General features: G+C 42.1%; 2 protein-coding genes across 2 annotated transcripts in view; one reads left to right on the plus strand and one right to left on the minus strand.

Annotated features, from left to right (window-relative positions):
- The window catches only part of LOC109422062 (protein gone early), a 349322-nt gene that overhangs the window by 81754 nt on the left and 245388 nt on the right, over window positions 1-22180 (minus strand). The window contains exons 4-5 of the mRNA XM_062844853.1: window positions 13892-14039; window positions 13657-13818 (exon numbers count right to left, since the gene is read on the minus strand). Coding sequence (XP_062700837.1) covers window positions 13657-13818; window positions 13892-14039 — 310 coding nt within the window. The remainder of the gene's footprint in view (window positions 1-13656; window positions 13819-13891; window positions 14040-22180) is intronic.
- Window positions 11611-13635, plus strand: LOC109422065 (pupal cuticle protein 36-like). The gene is made up of 3 exons (XM_029854832.2): window positions 11611-11931; window positions 12002-12166; window positions 12230-13635. The coding sequence occupies exons 1-3, from the start codon at window positions 11917-11919 to the stop codon at window positions 13367-13369; spliced, it is 1320 nt and encodes a 439-aa protein (XP_029710692.2). The 5' UTR covers window positions 11611-11916; the 3' UTR covers window positions 13370-13635.

Below are 22180 nucleotides of genomic sequence, written 5' to 3' on the forward strand. Positions count from 1 at the left end.
GATTTACTGCCCCGACAATCTCCGGCCCAGTCCGCATCAACGTGCATCGACAATCCAGCTTCAGACGATCCTAGATTCAGTTTGTAATCGCTTGTTGATCGTAGATATCTCAACAAAACTCGTTTCGCCTCTGTCTAGTCTTGTTGTGTGGAGCAGCTTGATTTCTGGGCCAAAATCGAAACACTCATCGAAACGTCAGGTCTGGTATGGGCGGCTATGTACAGGAGACCATCTATCACGCTGAGGTACTGATGGTTATTCTCCAGTTTATTCTCCTCCTTCTGCTGTAGGTAGCCGATCTCCAGGAGAATCTTTGATGGTTTAGATTTCTCCATATTGAATCTCTTGGCTAGCTTCAGCACGTACACCTCTTGATTCAGTTTGAAACCGCTCTGTGTTCTCTAGACCTCGATACCCAAGAAATGACGCAGATCTCCAAGATCTTTGACGATGAAATTCTTCTCTAATGTCGAAAATATTCTCTTGAATTCTCGTTCGGGTGTCGCAGCAATGACCATATCATCCACATAAATCGGGATATACTCGGTTACTGCATTTCGGTTTCGCAGGTACAGACACGGATCCGCTTTAGATGGGCAAAATCCAATCGTCTTTAATACCGAGTCGACCTTCTGATTCCAAACACGTGCAGATTGTTTTAATCCATATAGGCTCCTGCTTAAACGGATGCTCAACAACGTATCCTTCCGGCTGTCGCATATAAACTTCTTCATCGAGTTAGCCATTCCAGTAAGATGTCTTGACGTCTACGTGCTTGACTATCAGGTTCCGTTGGCTGGCCACCGTGAGTAACGTTCGAAATGTAACTTGTTTTGCTACTGGGGCAAATACCTCATCATAGTCCGTGCCAAATTTCTGCGTGAAATTGTGACGAACGTAATTGCCTTTTTCGTCCGTTTTCGTCTTGAATAACCGTTTACAGCCGATTGCCTTCTTGCCAGTTCCACGATATCCCACGTACCATTCTCCATCAACGCTCGGTACTCTTCATCCATAGCTGTCTTCCATTTGCTCGCATCTTGACTTCGCAGCGCCTCAGTCGGTGTACGTGGATCGGTTGACTCAGTCCCTGGTGAATACCACTGCTCTCCGACACAGGACTCACTTCAGCTGCATTGGAATTACTGCTGGATGACGACTGCTGTTTCGATGGTTCAGTAGGATGTGGAAAACCTTTCCTTGGTAGAATGAACTGCTCGAACTTGCTCGGTAGCACACGTTCTCTCGTACTATGTAGTGGCACTTGCTACTCGAGAGGATTTGTTTGTTGACGGGATGAATTCGCCGTGATTGTCACATCACATGATTAGTCACTGGATGTTTCATCGTCACTAGCTTCAACTTAGGAATAGTACTGCGATAGATCAGAACCATCTTCTGGATTGGAATTCATCCGGCTTCATCCGGCTCCACGTCTTCATCGTTGTAAGGTGCAACTTCTATCACGTTGGGTCCAACATCCTCGACGACAACAGGTTCTGGAACTGCCAAATCGAAATCCTGGCTAACGAACGTACGCACCTTTATATGCTGTTTCATCTGGATCTGCACTGGTTGGTCTTTTGAATACACTGGTTCTTGAATTAATACGTCATCACGGCTTTTGAATATCTTTCTTGTTGTTGGATCGAATAGCCTGTACGCCTTTGTTTCTTCTTAGAAACCCACCAGTGTAGCTTCAGGTGATTTCGCATCTCACTTCTTCCTTAGCTGCTTCGGCACGTGTGCCATCACTTTCAATCGAAAGTACGCACGTGGGAAAGATCTGGTTTGCGGCCACTCCAAGCTTCTTCCGGTGTTTGATTGTGCCCCTTGGTTGGTGAACGGTTTACAAGGTATGTCGCAGCTGCCACCGTTTCAGCCCAAAACTCCTTTGGTAGCTTCGCCTCGAACAGTAGACACCGGCTCATTCAACGATTGTCCGTTTTACTCGCTCCGCCAATCCGTTTTGTTCCGGGGTGTAATCCGTAGACGTTTGATGTCGAATTCCAAGTTCCTTCAACCGATCCTCGAGTGCTTTGTTGACAAACTCCTTACCGTTGTCCGTCCTTAGGATTTTCAATTTTCGTCCAGTTTGACGCTCCGCCATACTGTGGAACTGATTGAACGCACGCAAGATTTCCTCTCCAGACTTTGACGCCAGGAAATAGATCAAAATTCTCCGTGTCTTGTCGTCCGTGGACGAAACGTAATATCTGCTACCGCCGAGTGATGTCACTTCCATAGGGCCGCAAACGTCCGAATGCACCACATCCAGGATATAAGTGGCACGGCTTCCTTGCTTGAAAAAAAAAACGATGTTTTTGATTCCATTTGCCAGGCCGTTCTTCAGTTGCGTTAAACTTCTCACGTTCAGGTGCTTCATCCTGCGGTGCCAGGTGTTGAGATCACTCGAGTAACACGCCAACGACGATGCCGCAGCTTTTCCGTTTTCAGCAAACCAGAAGAAACCTCTGACCTTGTCGTGAACTCCGGTTGCTATGACGTTTCTTGCAGGATCTCATAACGATTTGGCTAACGGAAAGTAAGTTGTTTGACGTACCAGGGAGGTACTTGACGTTGTTGACTTCAATCGGAGGACTATCCGGGCAACATTCAGCTTCCAGCTTTACGACGCCTTCCGCTACGATGCCCATCACAGCCTGATCAGCTGCAATTACTACACCGCTTGCCTCTTTCGCATTCAGCAACAGCTCACGATTTTTCCGTAAAATGTACAGACGCTCCAGAATCGAATATCCATCGATCATTGTCTCCGCCTTGATTGGTTGCCAGTACCGTACAGAACGCTTAGCTTCTCTTCATTGTACATTGCCTTGCTATGTGCCCGAATTTGCGGCAAATCTTGCGCTTCGGTCCTTTCCCTTCCTTCTGCGGCTCCGCATACTTAGCTTCAGTTTTCGTACCTTGCTTCTGCTTGCCCGGAAAATCTGCCTTCCAACAAACGCTGACTTCCCATGGTTTGAACTAACTTCTTGAAGCAGCTTCGTTTTGATGCTGTCACCGGTAATTTTCGTCCCGAAATTCTCGATCGCCATTATCATCGGTCGGTATTGATCGGGGAGTCCAGCCAGAAGAAGTGTTCCGACCCATTCTTCAGATATTTCAAATCCGACGCCTCTGAGTTGGATTCAGATGGAACCACAATGTGCGAGGTTCGTCGTTCGCCGTGTAAGCCCGTTGTCATCAAACGCCGCTGCTTCCAGCTTCGCCCAGACTTCCCTAGCAGACTTGGCCTCCTTCACATGAACGTATTTGATCGGGTTCAACAAGAGGATGATCTTCGCTCAAACCCGACGATCTTTCGCTGCATCAAATGGTGGATAGGTTCCGTCGGCATCTGGACTTCTGGCTTCACAACGTCCCATAATTCTTCAATTTCCAAGAAAGCTTCGACCGCAAATCTCCAAGCATATGATATGAAAAGTTTGGCTCAAAAAGAAAAGTGTTCTATCCTATAAGATCGAAAAAGCTAATAGGAAGAACACGCCGCGATATAGGCATACCCCTATGAACGGAGTGCGAATTCCGAAAAAGCTACCGATCGATAGAATTTGTGATGAAAACAGAACAATACATTAGGCAGTCGGGTGCCTGAAACTTTTGCCAGTCTTGGTAAGGTGGTATGAAAACTACCAACCAAGCCGATCTGTTTAAAAGCACAGGTCGCAAGGCAGAAGTTTCACGCATTCGATGTATTCGTTCAATACATGGCCTACTTGCCTAATTTCACCTTCTATAAAAAATTTCACACTTGTTCGCTACCTAGCGAATTCTATCATATCTATCATTTCATTATCCACTTTGATCTCTACTCCCTTATACTATGAGTAGAAAGAGACCGATATAGCCACAAAATCATCACATACAGATTACTGTGGTTATCTTCCGGTTTGGACGCCTACTTCGCAACATTTTCTTCAGTGATTATGACTCTAAACTCAACAGTTTAGATCTTCACCATAGGGTAAATCCTCCATAAAAGCCGTGAATACCAGGTTCCAACGCATCACTATTCATCGATTTCAAGGCAGCATACGACAGTATTGACCGCACAGAGCTATGGAAAATCATGGACGAAACCGGCTTTCTTGGGACGCTGACCAGACTCATCAAAGTAACAATGAAAGGTGTGCACAACTGCGTACGTGGGTGAACTATCCAGTTCATTCGGATCTTGCCAGGGACTGCGACAAGATAACGAACTCTCATGCCTACTCTTCAACATCGCTCTGGAAAATGTAATGCGACGAGCAGGGGAACAATTTTCACGAAATCCGGTCAATTTGTATGCTTTGCGGACGATGATTTTTTTATGTTTCTTATGACATGTTAATTTACTATTCGGCTTATATTTTTGAACCGTTTTGATAACACGTGCCTTGTAGTCAATCATCCATGTAGCCAATGTACATACGAATGAGAATTCCAATACAATAACAAACATCACTCTATAACAGAGAAGTGCCAATCACCCCAGTCCATACACTCCCAAGGTGAATAATCATGGTCGAAGCACTTGATGATGACCGTAGCAATAGATTATATGCCACGCCACTCCCCTACCAAATATTCGGTCACTCCCAGGGCGTAGAATTTTCGAGCAGACGAGTTGAAGTTCACCGTCGGCAATTTTCATTCATTTGCTTGCATGTTCATATTCAGCTGCTCGATACTCATTTGTCAACTGAATGAAAGTCAATGAATCCAGCTTTTTACGCTGGCTTGCCATAAATTGTGAATTACCCCTATCTGACAATTCTTGCCGACACTATAATTTTATTATGGATCGATCGAAGCAAGCTCTGTAGTAACGAAAATCTTTGCTGTTGATGAAAAACGTCAAAAATTTTAATTCTGTGTTCAGGAATTCAATTGTAAAACGTATTTCATATTTAATATTGTATTTTAGATTGATATTGCTGGACATGCATGATGCCAGGAATCATGAGGTATGAACATAATGCGAAATTAATGTGCCCATGGAGGAGGATAAGACGCTCAATGAAAACTAACGGAGACAGACGCCTGAAGGCAAAAGAACCGATCTGACCTCGAAAATGGAACTCCAAAGATTTTTCTATATTTGCCGGGACCAGATAGTGAGCATGCCATGGGGTCTTGGAACTGTTGCGCGAGTGTTTATTTGATTGGGCTAGGATTACGCCAGATTCCTGAACAAGTCATATTGTTGACGTGTAATGATTAATAACAAGAAACGGCAGCACTGATGGTCGGTCATGAGGTTCTTTTTTAAGAAAATTTCAATCTAGTACGTAAGTTGGTGTCAAATGATGAAGTTGTAAATAAATACATTATTCGCTGCAATTCCTGTTTTATTGAGATAACCAAAAGGTTTTGGGCCCCGCAGCAGGCAATTTGCAGTGAGTTTTTTTTTTTTTTTTTTTTTTTTAATAATTTTTGTCAATCAATTTTTACATTCTTCAACTTTATCTAGGTGTTCTGTGTATTATAACACACTATCATCCTAATTTGGTGAAATAAATTTAAGCTATTATCAATACTAATTAATAACATATTGCATTTTATTTGTTGTAGCAGTTAAGATTTTTTGCAGGCTTCATTTTTCACCTGCGTGTCAGAAATACATTTTTTCAACTTATCCTAACCCTAACCTAACTTAAACTAATTATACAAAGAACTAATCGTAGCAATAGAAGACTGCAACGATTTTTGACGAAAGTTGGCAATGATTTTAGTTGACATCTGTTCCAATGTTTCAATATTAGAAATTTGATGCAACTTATTAGTGCTATACCAGGGAGGCAACTTCAGAATCATTTTCAAAATTTTATTTTGAATCCTCTGAAGTTGCTTCTTTCTGGTATTGCAACAGCTCGACCATATTGGGACAGCGTACAACATGGCCGGTCTGAAAATTTGTTTATAAATCAAAAATTTGTTTTTGCGACAAAGTTTTGATTTTCTATTAATAAGTGGGTATAAACACTTAATGTATTTATTGCACTTAGTTTGAATACTTTCTATGTGGTTTTTAAAAGTTAAGTTTTTATCTAGTACACCGAGAAAAATTTCTACTCAATGACTGAGTTGGCCTTACTCAGAAATCGAAAATTCCTTTGTTTTCTTACTCAGTTTCGGCTAAAAGTGGGACAACCCATTGGCAATGGGTTGTCCCACTTTTAACGGAAACTGAGTAAGAAAACAAAGGATTTTTCGATTTCTGAGTAAGACTAACTCAGCCACAGAGTAGAAATTTTTCCCTGTGTAAGAGCCCTAGATACTTAACTTCTTCCGACCAATTTATTGGAGTTCCCCTCATAGTGACAACATGTCTACTTGAGGGTTTCAAATAAAGAGCTCTTGGTTTATGTGGGAATATGATAAGTTGAGTTTTGGAAGCATTTGGAGAAATCTTCCATTTTTGCAAATAAGAAGAAAAAATATCTTAACTTTTTTGCAATCTACTACAAATGACACGCAAACTTCGCCCCTTGGCTGAGATACCTGTGTCATCTGCAAATAACGATTTTTGACATCCCTGTGGCAAATCAGGTAAGTCGGAGGTAAAAATATTGTATAAGATTGGTCCCAGTATGCTGCCTTGTGGAACACCAGCTCTTACAGGTAATCTATCTGACTTGGAATTTTGATAGTTTACCTGAAGTGTTCGATCCGATAAATAGTTTTGAATAATTTTAATAATATATAGTGGAAAATTAAAATGTTTCAATTTTACGATCAAGCCTTCGTGCCAAACATTATCGAATGCTTTTTCTATGTCAAGAAGTGCTACACCAGTGGAGTAACCTTCAGATTTATTGGAACGAATGAAATTCGTTACCCGTAAAAGTTGATGAGTAGTCGAATGACCATGGCGGAATCCGAACTGCTCATTGGCAAGAATAGAATTTTCATCAATATGAATCATCATTCTATTTAAAATAAGCTTTTCAAAAAGTTTACTGATAGATGACAGTAAGCTAATTGGACGATAACAAGAAGCCTCGGCAGGATTTTTGTCAGGCTTCAAAATTGGAACAACTTTAGCATTTTTCCATTTTTCAGGAAAATATGCTAACTGAAAACATTTGTTAAATATATTAACCAAAAATGATAAGCAACTTTCTGGAAGTTTTTTGATGAGAATATAGAAAATTCCGTCATCACCCGGAGCTTTCATATTCTTAAACTTCTTTATAATAGATCTCACTTCGTCCAAATCAGTGCCCAATGAATTGTCGAAAATGTTCTCATGATTGAGAATGTTTTCGAATTCGCGGGCAACCTGATGTTCTATTGGACTAGTGAGACCTATACTGAAATTATGCGCACTTTCAAACTGTTTGGCAAGTTTTTGTGCTTTTTCAGAATTAGTTAATAATATTTTGTTATCCTCTTTCAGCGCAGGAATAGGCTTCTGAGGTTTTTTCAAAATTTTTGTCAATTTCCAAAACGGCTTAGAGCCGGGGTTTAATTGAGAAACTTTATTTGCAAAACTTTTGTTTCTCAATTCGGTGAAACGTTTTTTAATTTCCTTCTGAAGATCCTGCCAGATTACTTTCAAAGCAGGATCTCGAGTTCGTTGGAATTGTCTTCTTCTCACGTTTTTAAGACGGATCAGAAGTTTCAGATCGTCGTCAATAATAACTGAGTCGAATTTGACTTCACACTTTGGTATTGATGCGCTTCTAACTTCGACTATAGTACTAGTCAAAGTTTCGAGGGCATTGTCAATATCAAAATGTGTTTCCAATGAAACATTAACATCTAAATGGCTATCGATGTATGTTTTATATGTATCCCAGTCAGCTCTGTATTTGCAGTGAGTGATCCGTTGAGGCTGAAGTTCTGTTTCGTTTTGGTTGATGCATTAAATCTTGAGTGACCGGCGATGGATAATTCGAAATGGAGTTTTCAGCGGCTTGGATACGATAATTACGAAGTCTGGAAGGTTCGAGCGAGGCAGTTTTTGACCAGAGAGGGCCTTTGGGCAATGGTGAACGATGTGCCACCACCGGAAGAATTAAGAACGACAGAATGGGCTGCGAAAAACGAACTTGCATTGCAAACAATTGGCTACCTGGTTGAAGATTCGCAACTGCGGATTATCCAAGATGCAGAAACAGCAAGAGACGCGTGGAAAATGTTACGGGACTATTTCATCAAGGATTCTTCCGTGAACAAAGTGTCCTTGATTAAGAAGCTTGCTAAAATGGAACTTGCGGAAGGAGGAGACATGCGCCAGCACCTGACGGAATTGGACACTTTGTTTGAGCGGATTGAAAACGTCGGATGTCACCTGGATGAAGACGTGAAGGGCGCATTCATGCTTGCAAGTGTTCCAAACTCGTACGAAAATGTGGTTACAGCGATTCAAGGTCGAATGGAGGTGTTCCGGATCAATTTTGTAAAGACCAAATTACTGGAGGAGTACGACCGACGACGCGACAAGGATAATGCGGAAGAGCAAAAAGCTATGCTGGCAAAGAATGTTCGGAAGAATCACAGCGAGCTCGATCAAAAACGGCTTTGTTTTGCGTGCGGAAGTCCTCACCATTTGATGCGGAATTGCGAAATGCTGAGAAAAGTACGGGAAGAGTCAGCACTATCACATGAGCCACGACGAAGCGTGCCATCTGCCAAAGCTGCTGTGGAGGAATCGGGTAGACACATCTGCTTCGCTGCCATGCAGGAACCAACGAAAGATACATGGTATTTGGATTCTGGCGCTTCCGAACACATGACAGGCAATGCAGCTAATCTGGTCTGGAACGACGAGGTGGAGCGACAAAAGGTTGTCTTAGCTGATGGTAAGGTATTGTTTTCGAAGCGCAAGGGCACAAAGAATCTGTATGCAAGGGACGATAAAGGTAGTTCGGTTCAGATAAAATTGGAAAGAGTTTTGGTTGCAGAAGGGCTATCAGTTAACCTAATCTCCGTACAAGCGATTACGCGCAAGGGATTTGAAGTACGCTTCAATTGCAATGAATGTTGGATTTTGAAAAATGGACGAACGGTCGTGACTGGGATTAGAGATGGACAGTTTCATCGTTTGGCAAGTACAAACCAGTAAAGGGCAGTAAAGTTAGGAGTAATTAGTCAGGAGGAGTATGTTCCTTTGCTACCGTTTCTCGAGGAGGAGTGTTGACGTGTAATGATTAATAACAAGAAACGGCAGCACTGATGGTCATGAGGTTCTTTTTTAAGAAAATTTCAATCTAGTACGTAAGTTGGTGTCAAATGATGAAGTTGTAAATAAATACATTATTCGCTGCAATTCCTGTTTTATTGAGATAACCAACACATATAACGCCCTGGGCAGGTCCAGTTTGAGCCAAGTTTTAACGCCAAGTTCCGCTGTTTACACTGTCCATTATAGTATAATACAAAAACCACAATATTTTTAGGATTTATTTATTTTTCTACAGAAACAATAAGACTTCCAACATAATTTAAGTAATTGAATCGTCGCCCTCGCCGATTAAATGATAGGAACGGATTTCAAAATTAAGGGCAGTTATTAATACAATTGTTCGGGATCGGAGAGATGACAGTCCGGGTCTCAGACATAGTTGAGGTATATAAAGTTCTACTACTCACTACACTCTGCTATGGATCGGAAGAGTCTCATTCGCTTTGACAAGTCACAATATCGTTGAGGATAGAAAATCAATGTACTAGGAGACTGGTCTAGCCGAATTTTGGCTCCAAATTCTTCGAACAGCAGCAAGGCTCATTTTTCAGGAATATAATGACGGTCAATCCTTTAAGCTGAATGCCTAAAATATATAAAACAATGTTTTTTTCACAAAGAAAATATATGAGAAACACAACACGAAATAGTCTACCGCAAAGATAGTGAAAACTTTTGACAGTTAGATCAACAACCTATGCTTTTAGCCTACTGAGACCTTACTATAAAAGCTGTCGGCAAGAATTGTCAAAATCGATTCACCCCTCGTTATTTTATAGCCAGCGTAAAAAGCTCGATATTTGTAAACATCTTACAAAGTATTAAATTATTGATATAGTAGTTTACGCAACAAGGTGCAGAATGACGATTTTTACAGCACGAGTCGTACATTTATCCAACGAGGCTTGCCGAGTTGGATAATTACAACGAGTGCTGGAAAAATCGAGTTCTGCACCGAGTTGCGTACAACGTTTTTTGCAATTTCATAAATTACCTTTGAGGACAGTTTTAAACAAAACTTTTTCATTAAACTGCACACTGATGTTCATAGCCATGTTTAAGAAAATCTGATCATAACAAGTTATACTGTGAAGTTGTCACAATTTTCCAAAACTGCGACCAGAAAGCATCAAGAAGTTGATCAAAATTGAAAACAGTGCTGTAATGGTTCATTACGCAACGCAAATCAGTGCTGTAATGAACTATTACAGCACTGTTAATTTGGTGTGGGAAAGTAGGCCTTTTCCTGTCAGATTTGCGTGAGGAAAATTAACCTATTACGATGAGAAATTGCAAAAAAATATTAACGTTTCGATTGCATTTAACGGTGCTTTACACAGATCTTTTCCCATTTGATTGTTGTGGAGTGTTTTTGGAAGGAATCGTAGCCATAAGCGTAGGTAATTATGAAGATGTTTCTCGATCGGCTTCATATTCAATGATTACGAATTGACTGACTGTTTGAAGAGGGAGAGCGAAAATGAATTTGTTTGTTTTGAATGTTCAGTACAGAATCATTCAAATTCGTGCTGTTTTCAGTCAATGACTATGAACATTTTCACCCTGATTATGAGTTGTACGCTGATCGCAAGAAATTTCTTGGCCTATCTCGATGCGTGGAAAATTCAGAGCTGAAACGAATCGTCAAATCAAATGGGGCTTGCTTTGTTAAATTTCTTGACCATTCCGGTCACGGAAAAATAATGCACTGAACGAAAATAATTTAGCGATTCCGTTTGAAGTGCATACCTCGCATTGTTCGTGAAGTTCCTTCTGAGTTTCATCCAGGAGCTTCCTCTGGCATTCCATCAGGATTTCTTTTTGGGGTTCCTTCCTGGACTCTTCTAGGTGAACCAGGTATTCCTTCCAGGATTTCCCCAAGACACCTTTCTAATAAAAACTGAATATCTTGAAGTTTTCTGTCTGAATCTCTATAAGAAAGTTCGACAAAGCTTGAAAAAAAAATGCATATTTTAGGAGAATAATAAAGAAATTTTTAGCTGTATTCCCAAGAAGATAAAGATTTGAGCATAAATGATTTCTTATATAACAATAATATTCAAAAGTGAATCGGTAAATTTGTGAATCAAGTTCCCACCTCAATAAAAACATCAATTAAAAAGATAGTATATGTACATAATGCTGTTCGCCGATGGCAAATCGCATCACAAGCTATTCAATCACTCCTCTGCACGAAGATTTGGAATTCGGTGTGCCGCCAGATTTCCGATGAATGAAGCTGCGATTTCATTAGCACATCCTTATATATGAAAGGAGCTGGTTGACTGTAGCAAGTGAATGTAGAAAAGATAGTGCTTCCCATCATCGCATACACGCTCCTGGTTAGATCGCCAATGTGTCTAAACAAGTTCGCTCGCGAAGAGCACGAAACCCGACTGCCAAGGATGCATACGAAATGTTAATAACGCCGGTGAAAGGATGACACCCGCAGTAGGGTGCACCCCAGTCTGGTGCTATTTTTGGGGAAGCCGTAAAACTTGAATTTGGAATTATGTAGAAGACAACGACGACGACGACGACGCGGTGAGAGGCTTTCCACAAAGAGTGCATCGCCGTCGATGACCATCGAGCTGCGAGGGAGGTAAACCGCTTCCGAGCAGGTGGTATAAAAGCTACCGGGAGTTCCCGTTCTAAATCAGTCAGGATCGATTCCTTCGATCGTCCAACAGGAGTAGCAGCAGTTCTAAGACGTCAAGATGCGTGCCTTCATGGTGAGTTGATTGAGCGAGCAGTGCAGGTCACAGGAAAACGTTACGAATTGGTGTTCATCTATCGTTGCAGATTTTGTCCGCCTGCCTGGCGGTGGCTTCCGCCCAGTTCCAAACCTACCAAACCGGAAACAGCTTCTCGGGAGCTTCGGCCGGTAGTCGAGCTGTCTCTGTAGACTACTCGCCCTCAGCTTTTGATCAGACCGTGGTGGGAGGAGCATCCGGTGGATTCAGCTCGGTAAGTTCCCGGTCAATACAACTTGGAAGATCATTGTTATGAAGTTCGTATCGTGTATTGTAGGCCGGATCTTCATCTGGATCGTTCGGCGGTGGCGTAGGATTCGGTGGTGGATCATCTTTCGGCCGTAGCAGCTCCGGATCCTTCGGAGGTGCTGGTGTCGGCTCATTCGGTGGTGCCGGTGCCGGTGCTGGATCGTTTGGAAGCGCTGGAGCTAGTTCATTCGGAGGTGCCGGAGCCGGTTCATTCGGCGGAGCCGGAGCTGGATCCTTCGGTGGTGCCCGTTCTGCTGGATTTGGAGGAGCCTTCGGAGGTGCTTCTGCCGGAGCTGGAGCTGGTGCTGGTGCTGGATTCGGAGGTCGCTTCGGTGGTGCCTCTGCCTCTGCTGGAGCTGGTGCTGGAGTTCGTTATGTTGTCAAGCCCGAAGTCGTCAAGAAGCACTTCTACTACCACGTCGCCCCTGAATCCCATGCCGAAGCTGAAGCCGAAGCCCGCGTTGAGATCCAACCCCAGACCCACTACAAGGTTCTGTTCATCAAGGCCCCATCTGTGTCTGCCGCCGCCGCTGCCCGTGCCGCTGCTCGTACCCGCACCCAGGAGAAGACCATTGTCTACGTTTTGGTCAACAAGCCAGAAGCCGGCGCCAAGTCCGCTGCCGATGCCGCCGTCGATACCTACGCCAGTGCCAAGCCCGAAGTCTACTTCATCAAATACCAGGGCAAGAACGCTGGAGCCGGTGCCCATGCTGGAGCTGGAGCTTCTGCTGGCGCTTTTGGTGGTGCCTTCGGTGGAGCCTCTGCTGATGGCTTTGGCGGAGCCGCTGGATTCGGCGGAGCTTCTGGATTCGGTGGAGCCTCTGGATTCGATTCCTCTTCCTTCGGTGATTCTGGAGTCACTACCTACAGCAGCGGAGCTTCTGGATTCGGTGGTGCCGGTTCTTCTGGATTCGGTGGTGCCGGAGCTTCCGGTTTCGGTAGCGCAGGAGCTTCTGGATTCGGTGGTGCTGGAGCTAGCAGCTTCGGTAGCGCTGACGCTTCTGGCTTCAGTGACTCTTCTTCCTTCGGAGGCCGCATCGGAGGTGGCAGCTCGTCGTCTGCCTCGGCCGGATCGAACTCGTTCAGCCGTTCCTTCAACGCCGGATCTGGCACCGTCTTCGGAAGCACCCCGACCTTCGTCAGCACCACTGCTTCCCCAATCTTCTAAGTGATTCCCCGTAACACGGAATACTCAGCAAAGAAAAAAACGCACCGAACAAATGATAAACGATACTCGGCTGAACGATTCGGATCACAACGACTAGGAAGACTAGGATTTAACTAAGATAAAGTAGATTTATTTTCAGTTAGGATAGTGCGCCAAGCGATGAAGATTACTGTGTTCGTACAAATCTCCCACAAGAAGTCAACTTTGTACCACATATAAAACCATGAAGAAAATACAACCAAGTATTAATAATTGCAAGTACAAAATATCTGTCTTTTCAAACTTACCCAAGTCATTGAGAGCCCGCTTCAACGAGGTTATCACCTCGTTGGAGCTCACCGTCTCCACCGTCGTACAAATCGAGTGCAGCCGCTTCAGCATGGCCTGAGTCGAGTAGGTCACCGCCACCGACGGCAACTTGGAGATGAACTCGTACGCTGCGGTAGTTTCTGAAAATTCAAAACTCATGAAAATCCAATCAACATCCACCTTGCGCAACGAAGAACGAACGCAATCTCGCACCTTCATAGTCCCGATTGGCATCAAAGTTCCACTCGCCTTTGTTCGCCCCGAACAGGCTGTGGGCGATGTATTTCTCCTCGAAACGGCCGCAGGCCCACTCGTACGGCGAACGGCACGTGTCCGCTTCTGGTTTTGCCCACAGGAGGATCTGAAACGAGAGAGCGAGCGAGAGCAGGTGCGCGCGCGAAAAGAAAAACGGGAAATTGGTGAGAATAACAAAATAAGGAGAGAGTGAGGATTGTGATAGTGAAGAGCGGAGAGAGAAAAGATTTGAAATTTATTCTAGTTAATGGCAGCGCTGCGGTGCGGTATCAGTTGGAACTAGGCTGAAGTCGAGACACGAATCTGATGGAAAACTACACTTGACGAAATTAGCAGTTTTATTTCGAGGACTTATTACCTCAGAAAAAAAGAGACGGACTAGGTAGAGGAATTTTCTCAAAATGATAATTCATTTGTTTCAAGTTTCATCCGTTTTTTTATTAATAGAGAAACATGTTTAACTTAGTCTAAGCACCCATTTTTGATATTTTTCAATGTAGCATTGATTCCTAATGTGAAATTTAGGAAAATGCTACACCTAGGTGATCGTTTCAGTGAGATGAACATTTAATTTTGAATACCGAGTAAGGTAAATTTTTGAGGAAAATAGAACAGCTGAACACAGCAAAAATCAATTGTTTACCTTTTGCTTACGTTTTTGACAGTTAGAGTACTGAGCCTCAATACAATCGATTATCAAAACTACCGAAATAGTTCTGCTGTTCAATTTTCGTCAAAAAACTACCGATCAGGCAATACAGGATTGAGTGTATGTGTGTGTGTGTGAACTTATGATTATTAGCATGATATATCACTACCCTGCAAGAGACTATCACAATAATAAAACAATTTTACTTAATCAGGGTTGGTAGCTAAAACTGATGGTAGAAATAGATAGTTTGGATTAAAGTTTATGAAAATAGACACCAAACAGTGACATACAAATAGTCAGAGGCGTCTCGTGACCCGTAAAGCTGACTGTGCACTTAAAGAGTTTTCACAAGGGAGTAGTATGAATGGAAAACAGCAGGAACCTGAACTCCGCTAGACAAGCGAATCTATCGACGATTTCGTCGAGAAAACTGCCTTGTTGTTTCAATTGATGAAACAGAGGGTTTTCTACCGTCATCAGTTTAAGCCTCTTTAGTCTTTGCTCGCTCATTGTAACTGAAGATAGGTTCTTATTCTTTTGAGATGGAAAAGCTCCTTCCAACGGCATCAGTTGTAGACGTAAGTGTTATTATCGGAGGAATAAGCAGATACCTACGTTTCTGAGAAGACGTCTTCCAAATTGTTCTTAGTAAGCACCTTAGCTATCTCTGCGACTTTTTTCGTGTGAAACATTATCAGCTCATTGGTCAGCTGGACTTTATCGAAATTTGGGAAGCGAGAGTAGACATTGCCCACCAATTGTTAAGGGTTTTTTTTTTCGGAATAACTTTTGAGCTTCGAAGAATACACTCAGAAGTGGATAACTGACACTAAAGAAGTGGAACACCCATTGCACAATTATGGGTCACTCTGTAACTATTGCTAGTCTGTCTGTTCTCTATGCTATTCAAATAGAATTTAAATGAAATTGACCCATGTGAGTAACCCATGATTATGCTATGACTGTAGTCGAAACATGCGTATCTGTTTAAGGGCTTCAAGGGTAAGCATTAGAGGGCGAAATTAAAAGCACAAATCTGATTACACTCAATCGAAGAGGGTATTCTACTTAGATGATTCGAGAAGCGGTACAATCTTTTCCTCAATCGACCGCCTGGCGAATTGCGGGAGTAGATTGTCTACGATATCCCGCTCCATTTTCCTTTGAATGTTGCTAGAAAATGAAACCGTACGCGACGTGCAAACTAGTAGTGAATGAAAATGCCACCCATTCGGGTCCACCCAAAGGCATGCACGCATGCCAAAAGAGTGGATGGGCGGCCTCCGTTGAATGGTGTGGTAACCGCGTGTGGATAGCTCGAGTGTGTATAAAAGACTGCTCATTCTTGAGCGGCGCCGCGGAGCCTATTGTTGTTGTCGGCCCACCGCGCAGATGCGCGTATGCATCGGTGTGTATCGTATAATCGTTATTGATAAGGTACCACATCCCCCTTTCTTTAATCTACAACTGAACATCGAACTGTAATACTTTTGTGGTGATCTCACACAACCTATCAGACGCAGTCAGATGGTATACCTAATAATTTTAGTAATCTAATGTTGTGGTACGCATACACAACAATAGTGTAGTCTTGCTTTTCTTTTCAAATTGCGATAAACGTCAAGGAATTAGCTTCCTCTCACCTTTTCTACAATCAGGATGAATTCGTAACTATGGCTAAATTCATGGATTAACTATCTCTTTGGAGTTAGTACTCCGTCTCCAGAAAACCATTCAGCCTAAAAATTACAAGTGTAATTATCAGCTATTTTCGATTTTTTTTTCTTTTACACACTTAATATGAGCATTTTTGTAAGCCATGCTTGTAGTGAGCTCTGTGTCTATAGACTTGATTAATACCGCGAGATGGTGACTTGATGAACAACAAAGGAAGACTTGCATATACAACGGATATCATATCAATTTTATGATATGCACAATATTGTTGGTTTCTGTAGCATGATTCCCAGAAAGTCAATTTACGCTTCTCACTTCTTGAGTGTTATTCTTTTCGCAAGGTTCGCTGTTCTTTTACGATCAACCTGATTCCAACATTTTCTCTCATTTCATTGTAAATGCACGAACAGCGTAATATGTACGTTACAAGTTAATTCAAATTCTCAAAACGCTGAACTGATTTAAACACTCGAAGGATTGATTCTCTACCCAAAACTTGTATCACTTGATTTTTTCAATCACCCCAACATCATTTACGGCTCTATCCTGTCCTGTCTTGGCAACAACTAATACAGGGTATTGGTTCCCTTATTAAGCATGTCGCTCCCATTTTCATCCTACAAATAACAAAGGATTAAAGCGCTATATGTTTTGTTTCTACTTTTTGTATTTTTTTTAAAGAAGTGAGCACCCAGGAGAACAAAAATAATGAAATCAATCGGTGCCGTAATCGTTTGTTTGCTAATATGATGAATATGAGAGCGTGAGATTACTGATGGCACACATACCCTATGCCACAATTAAATAATTAATCTGAATTCTGAACTCGCATAGTTCTCGTGCTATGTAAGAAGGAATGCACAACACTTCCCAGACTACAACAACAGCTCTTTCTACGGCTAGCATTTCTCATTTATTTCTCACCTCTTCAATCTATTCTGACATTGTCGTTAGGAATTCTTTCGTCTTGCCGTACACCACCATTACTGTCCTTGATTGCCTTCTTGTGCTGACATACGTAATGGATACTACTTGGGACTTCTCACCGCCTCTGGATCCCTTAGTAATGACGACTTCCTACAGTTCGAAGTGGTATAAGGATGGACTACGTAGTTTTCTGAACCTCTTTCGTGTCTTGGTACTACCGATACGGTGAAGAATTTACATTCGGTAGGTTCTGTTCTGAAATTTACTCAGAACGGACACGGAATCGATGTAAAAACTCGGTTTACCTTGTTCACGAAAAGGTAGAATTCTGTAGTTTCCGTCACTACTTAAATTCCCAGAAATTTTTCTGCTTCAGAATTCTCGAACTCTTCAAACTTTTTTCTAATAACTCTTTCGCTATATAGCTCAAAACCCTGACTGATGGTAAAAGCAATCATCAACTATTCAAACGCAGCTTTTCTGTTTAAAATCATATAGACGTTATTTAAAACAGTTTTACCGTTATCCATAAGCTACGTAGTGTTAAGCGTTATATTTGCATTCATTTCGGTTGGATTTCTACTGAAGAACTGCTTTGGAGTTTTTTTTTCTTTTGGAAGAGATGATGTTTTTATATCTCTTGATTTTTCAATTTTCACACAACTGTCGCAAATGAGCAAGTGGACGTTCAAGGAGTCATCGAACGCCTTCTCAACGTGACCTCTTTCCTGTTTTATTGCTCTATTTCACATTTCAGTTCTCAATAGCCACCATTACGTCAGCTCTTTTCTTTCTAAAAAAATATTTCGTCTTCCTGTTTTCACCATGCCAGAGAATTTGGATCTCAACCTTCTATAAACCCTCAGTGAATTTAATCACAAATCATCCAGCGAGTTTAACCATTTATTTGTCATCGAGTTCCATTCTTGTTCTTGATGTCAGTGAATTTAATCACAACCTTCCTCCATTCTTAGTGAATTTAATCACAACTCTATTCACTTTCAATGAGTTTCGTTATCAATTTCGGGTAAACTATCCAGTTCATCGAATCTCGACGGGGACTGCGACATCGTCCTGGAAGGTGTAATGCATCGAGCCATGCTCAACAGCCGGGGTACGCTCTTTACGAAATTCGACCAATTTGACTGTTTTGCGGATGATATGGATACTATTGTTAAAACATTTGGAACTGTACACCCACCTGAAACGTAAAGCAGCAAAAGTCTGATGGTGAGCGTGGCTAAAACAAATCACATGCTGGTAGGTGGAACTGAGCGAGACAGGGCATCCCTCGGAAGCAATGCTAAGATAGACGGGATACTTTCGAGATGATAGAAGAATTCGTCTGCTCTGGTTCTTTGTCAACGGCTGACAACCATGTACAAGACCCTTATAAGACCGGTGGTTCTCTACGGTCACGAGACATGGACTGTGCTGGTGGAGGACATGCAAACACTCAGATTTTTCGAGCGACGTGGGCTTAGGACGGTCTTTGGTGTCGTGTAGAAGAACGGTGTGTGGCAGTAAAGGAATGAACTACGAGCCCACTGTACTCTACGGTGAACCCTACATTCCGGCAGATGCCAAAGCTGAACGGATACGGTGGTCAGGGCATATTGCAAGAAAGTCGGACAATAACCCTGCAAAGCTGCTGCTTACTAATGATCTGGTTGGTAGAAGAAGTCATGAAGCGCAGAGAGCAAGATGAGCGGACCAGATGGAGCGTTATCTGGCGATCGTTGAACGTGACCGACGTTGGAGAGCTGCAGCTGCAAATCGAGTATTATGGCGACAAATTGTTGTCTCAATGTTACCGTGAACTGGATGTTGATCTAAATAAATGAAATGGACGAGTTTCGTTTAGAAGATAACGTCCCAACTGAGCAAATCCCGCTTCTCAGTTAGTGATCAATGAGCGCCTCTACAGCCACCAACTGGGAGCCCCTTCTGCCAATAACCTCTTCGAATGAGTACACCGTGTGGCAGGCACGAAGAATCGCCATGTTCATGAAAGTCATGGAATTCTTTCTGAACCGACCGGGAGTCCAACCCATCATCCTAAGCATGGCTTTATTATCCATTCGTTTACCATTTCGGTTATATGTGCGAGATGAGTTTTGTCCTCTGCTTAGTTTTTCATTTTTTTTCTCCATGTCAGTGAATTAAATCACAGCCTTCATTACGCTCTGAGTGAATTTAATCACAGCTTCTTCTGCTATCAATGAATATACTCAAATGCGTTTCTTCGGCTGCTCATTTCGCTTCGTGTAAGTGAATTAAATCACATTATCTACATTCATCTCAGTGAATTCAATCACAATATCTATGCTCCACCAATAAATTTCATTACATGATTATGGACTTACATACCAGTTTAACAGTCGATGTTGAATTATCAGTCAATCACTTTTCTAACGAAGAACATCAACTAAATTGCATACACTGGCGAAAATTCCAAGCATATTTGAGTCGAAACTGACTAGAAGGATACACTGGCAAATACATATGATAATAACTGCCCTTTACTGATACAAAAGAGGTGGCAAGTTGTACCGAAAAAGCATAGTGAAAACGAGCATTTTTCATGCTAAAAGATGAAACCGCGAGCGAAATGTTGTTACGCACAATTGTTGATTCGGCGTTATTTTTCAAATATTAAAACAGTAGTCTTGATGAAGAATAAATAAGAAATCGCAATTTAATGTACTATTCACAACGACGCAGCCTTTCACAATAGTGAATTTAATCACAGTATTCCACAAATCTCCAATTACCAGTCATAAATGGGATTCACATCTGATTCTACTCTACTAACAACACTTATTTCCAAGACAACCGTGGAAATGCTGAAGATTGTTTTAATAAAACTCTTTCTCACCGCTTTGGCTGGCACCCTGCATGCACCATTATCGATTTTTTTTTCTGTTCCGCTTTCCTCTAAACTTTGTTGCAACCATTTACGAAGTCATGCAAATACCAAAACATTTACAATCTTTTACAATGACATTGTTAACGCTTACTCTGCTATTGGAACAATTTAATTTTAAGTACCTAAATTGTAATTGTATAGTGAACCGCGGGTTTAACCACCGGTCGGCTACGAATTTCCTTGGCCAGTACCAAAGGCATAAACATTTTTCAACAAAGCTCAATTTCTTCTGATTGTCACCTCTTCGTTCAATCGCCGATTTCATTAATAAGTTTGTACTATTAAAAGTTGAGTGTTTTCATGGTTCACCGAATGAACACATGATTGATGCTACATAATTCATAAAACACCAAGGTCCAAACGCATCATATCGTCTCTCTCACTGGCAATAATTTCAAGGGGACGCTTCGAATTGAGCGCTGTTGTAATTTTCAACACACACTCGAAGAAAATTACTCGATGTACACGGAAGTGACAGCCTGAATGCTAAACAAATTGTCAATAACAACATACCTTTTAGATGTGGATCTGATACAAACCTCCACCTCATCACACGTTTACGGCACAATTCTTTCCCCCCGGATCATCTTTTTTACAAAAGCGCACTTATCACTCGGCTCTTTTCTATAGTAAATATCTTCTGTATGCTACCTCAACGGCACCGGCAAACATGAGAAAACAACACGAGATGCCAATCATTTAATTTAATCACTTGTACCCCACACCCCAATCGCTGCAGAATAGACAAAATTTAGCTTTTCTTTCACATTCCACTTTCACTGCTCACCAACATGTTGCGACAAGATTGGCGTCACCCACTCATCGTCTTCCACTTTTTCAATTTTCCCCTATTGCAACCGCGAGAACAAAACCACTTATTATATGTATTCACAAAACATTTTATTTGATTCTTTTCATTGCTTGATTAGCCGCGCGCTTTTTTTTTATCCTCGTCGCCACTTGTGGTAACCGCGTGTGGATAGCTCGAGTGTGTATAAAAGACTGCTCATTCTTGAGCGGCGCCGCGGAGCCTATTGTTGTTGTCGGCCCACCGCGCAGATGCGCGTATGCATCGGTGTGTATCGTATAATCGTTATTGATAAGGTACCACAAATGGTACAAGTTCTCTCGCTTTGCTCTTTCACCTCGCTCTCTTGCTGAAGCATGCAGTAGCTCAAATGCGACGTTGCCAAACTTAGCAGCTTCCCCGCGAGCGCAAGCTTGGTGTAAGCAAACAAACTTTCCTTTCCCCGGCCCCCGATGAGGCCCACGTCCATAGAGCTTGCTGACGTTTATTCAACTCTCTCTTTCAAGCATGCAGGCGGGATAGGATTTGTTTTCATCGGGAAATCTTTCCTGATGACAACAAATCCTATTCCGCCTGCATATTTGAAAGAGAAAGATGAATAAACGTCAGCAAGCTCTATTGGAAGAAGTGCACAAAAATTTTACTAATACATTGCCAAAGCAGCACAGAACAGTCGAACACAAGTAAACACAGTTCTTGCATGCATATACAGCGCTCCCGTGTACTTCTGGAAGTGAACTGAGGCGAGAGATTTTTGGCGATGCTGTCACATGGATGTTTCGCATGCTTCGGCGTGGAGCACTCTGGCAGCGGCAGGGTGGTGGCATAGTGAGATTAAGTTGGAAAATTTACTTGATTCCTATTGGATACGCACTAGTATTTCATAGTGGTTTGTTCACTTGTAGTTGTGAACATCAAAAGGATCGAATGAGTAGTTTATATCGTTTGTAGCAAAATGTTGACAATATAGTGATTTATTTTAGTTTTTATCAACTGTGTAGTGAACGCAGTGGACCTATGGACGAGACGCCACTGCAAATAGTGGAATGGTGACTTTGGGTACAAACAAATCTACTTGACGGTTGAAAATCTTGACTTTTAATATCCGCTTTTGCAAGATACAACAAAACGTTTTTGGAAATTCATTTTTTTTAAACTCTGGTCAGCTAGCCACTCAAAAAGAACACTTCGGTTGAATGTCTGGAAAAATACTTGACAAAGTTTTCAGAAGAAATAATCAAAGGCGTATCCCTG

The sequence above is a fragment of the Aedes albopictus genome, chromosome 1 (assembly GCF_035046485.1).
Source record: "Aedes albopictus strain Foshan chromosome 1, AalbF5, whole genome shotgun sequence".
NCBI classification, from domain to species: Eukaryota; Metazoa; Arthropoda; class Insecta; order Diptera; family Culicidae; genus Aedes; species Aedes albopictus.

Coding starts and splice junctions, on each gene's coding strand:
- LOC109422065 (XM_029854832.2), top strand. Junction 12,167..12,229: donor CATCCGGTGGATTCAGCTCG/GTAAGTTCCCGG, acceptor CGTGTATTGTAG/GCCGGATCTTCATCTGGATC.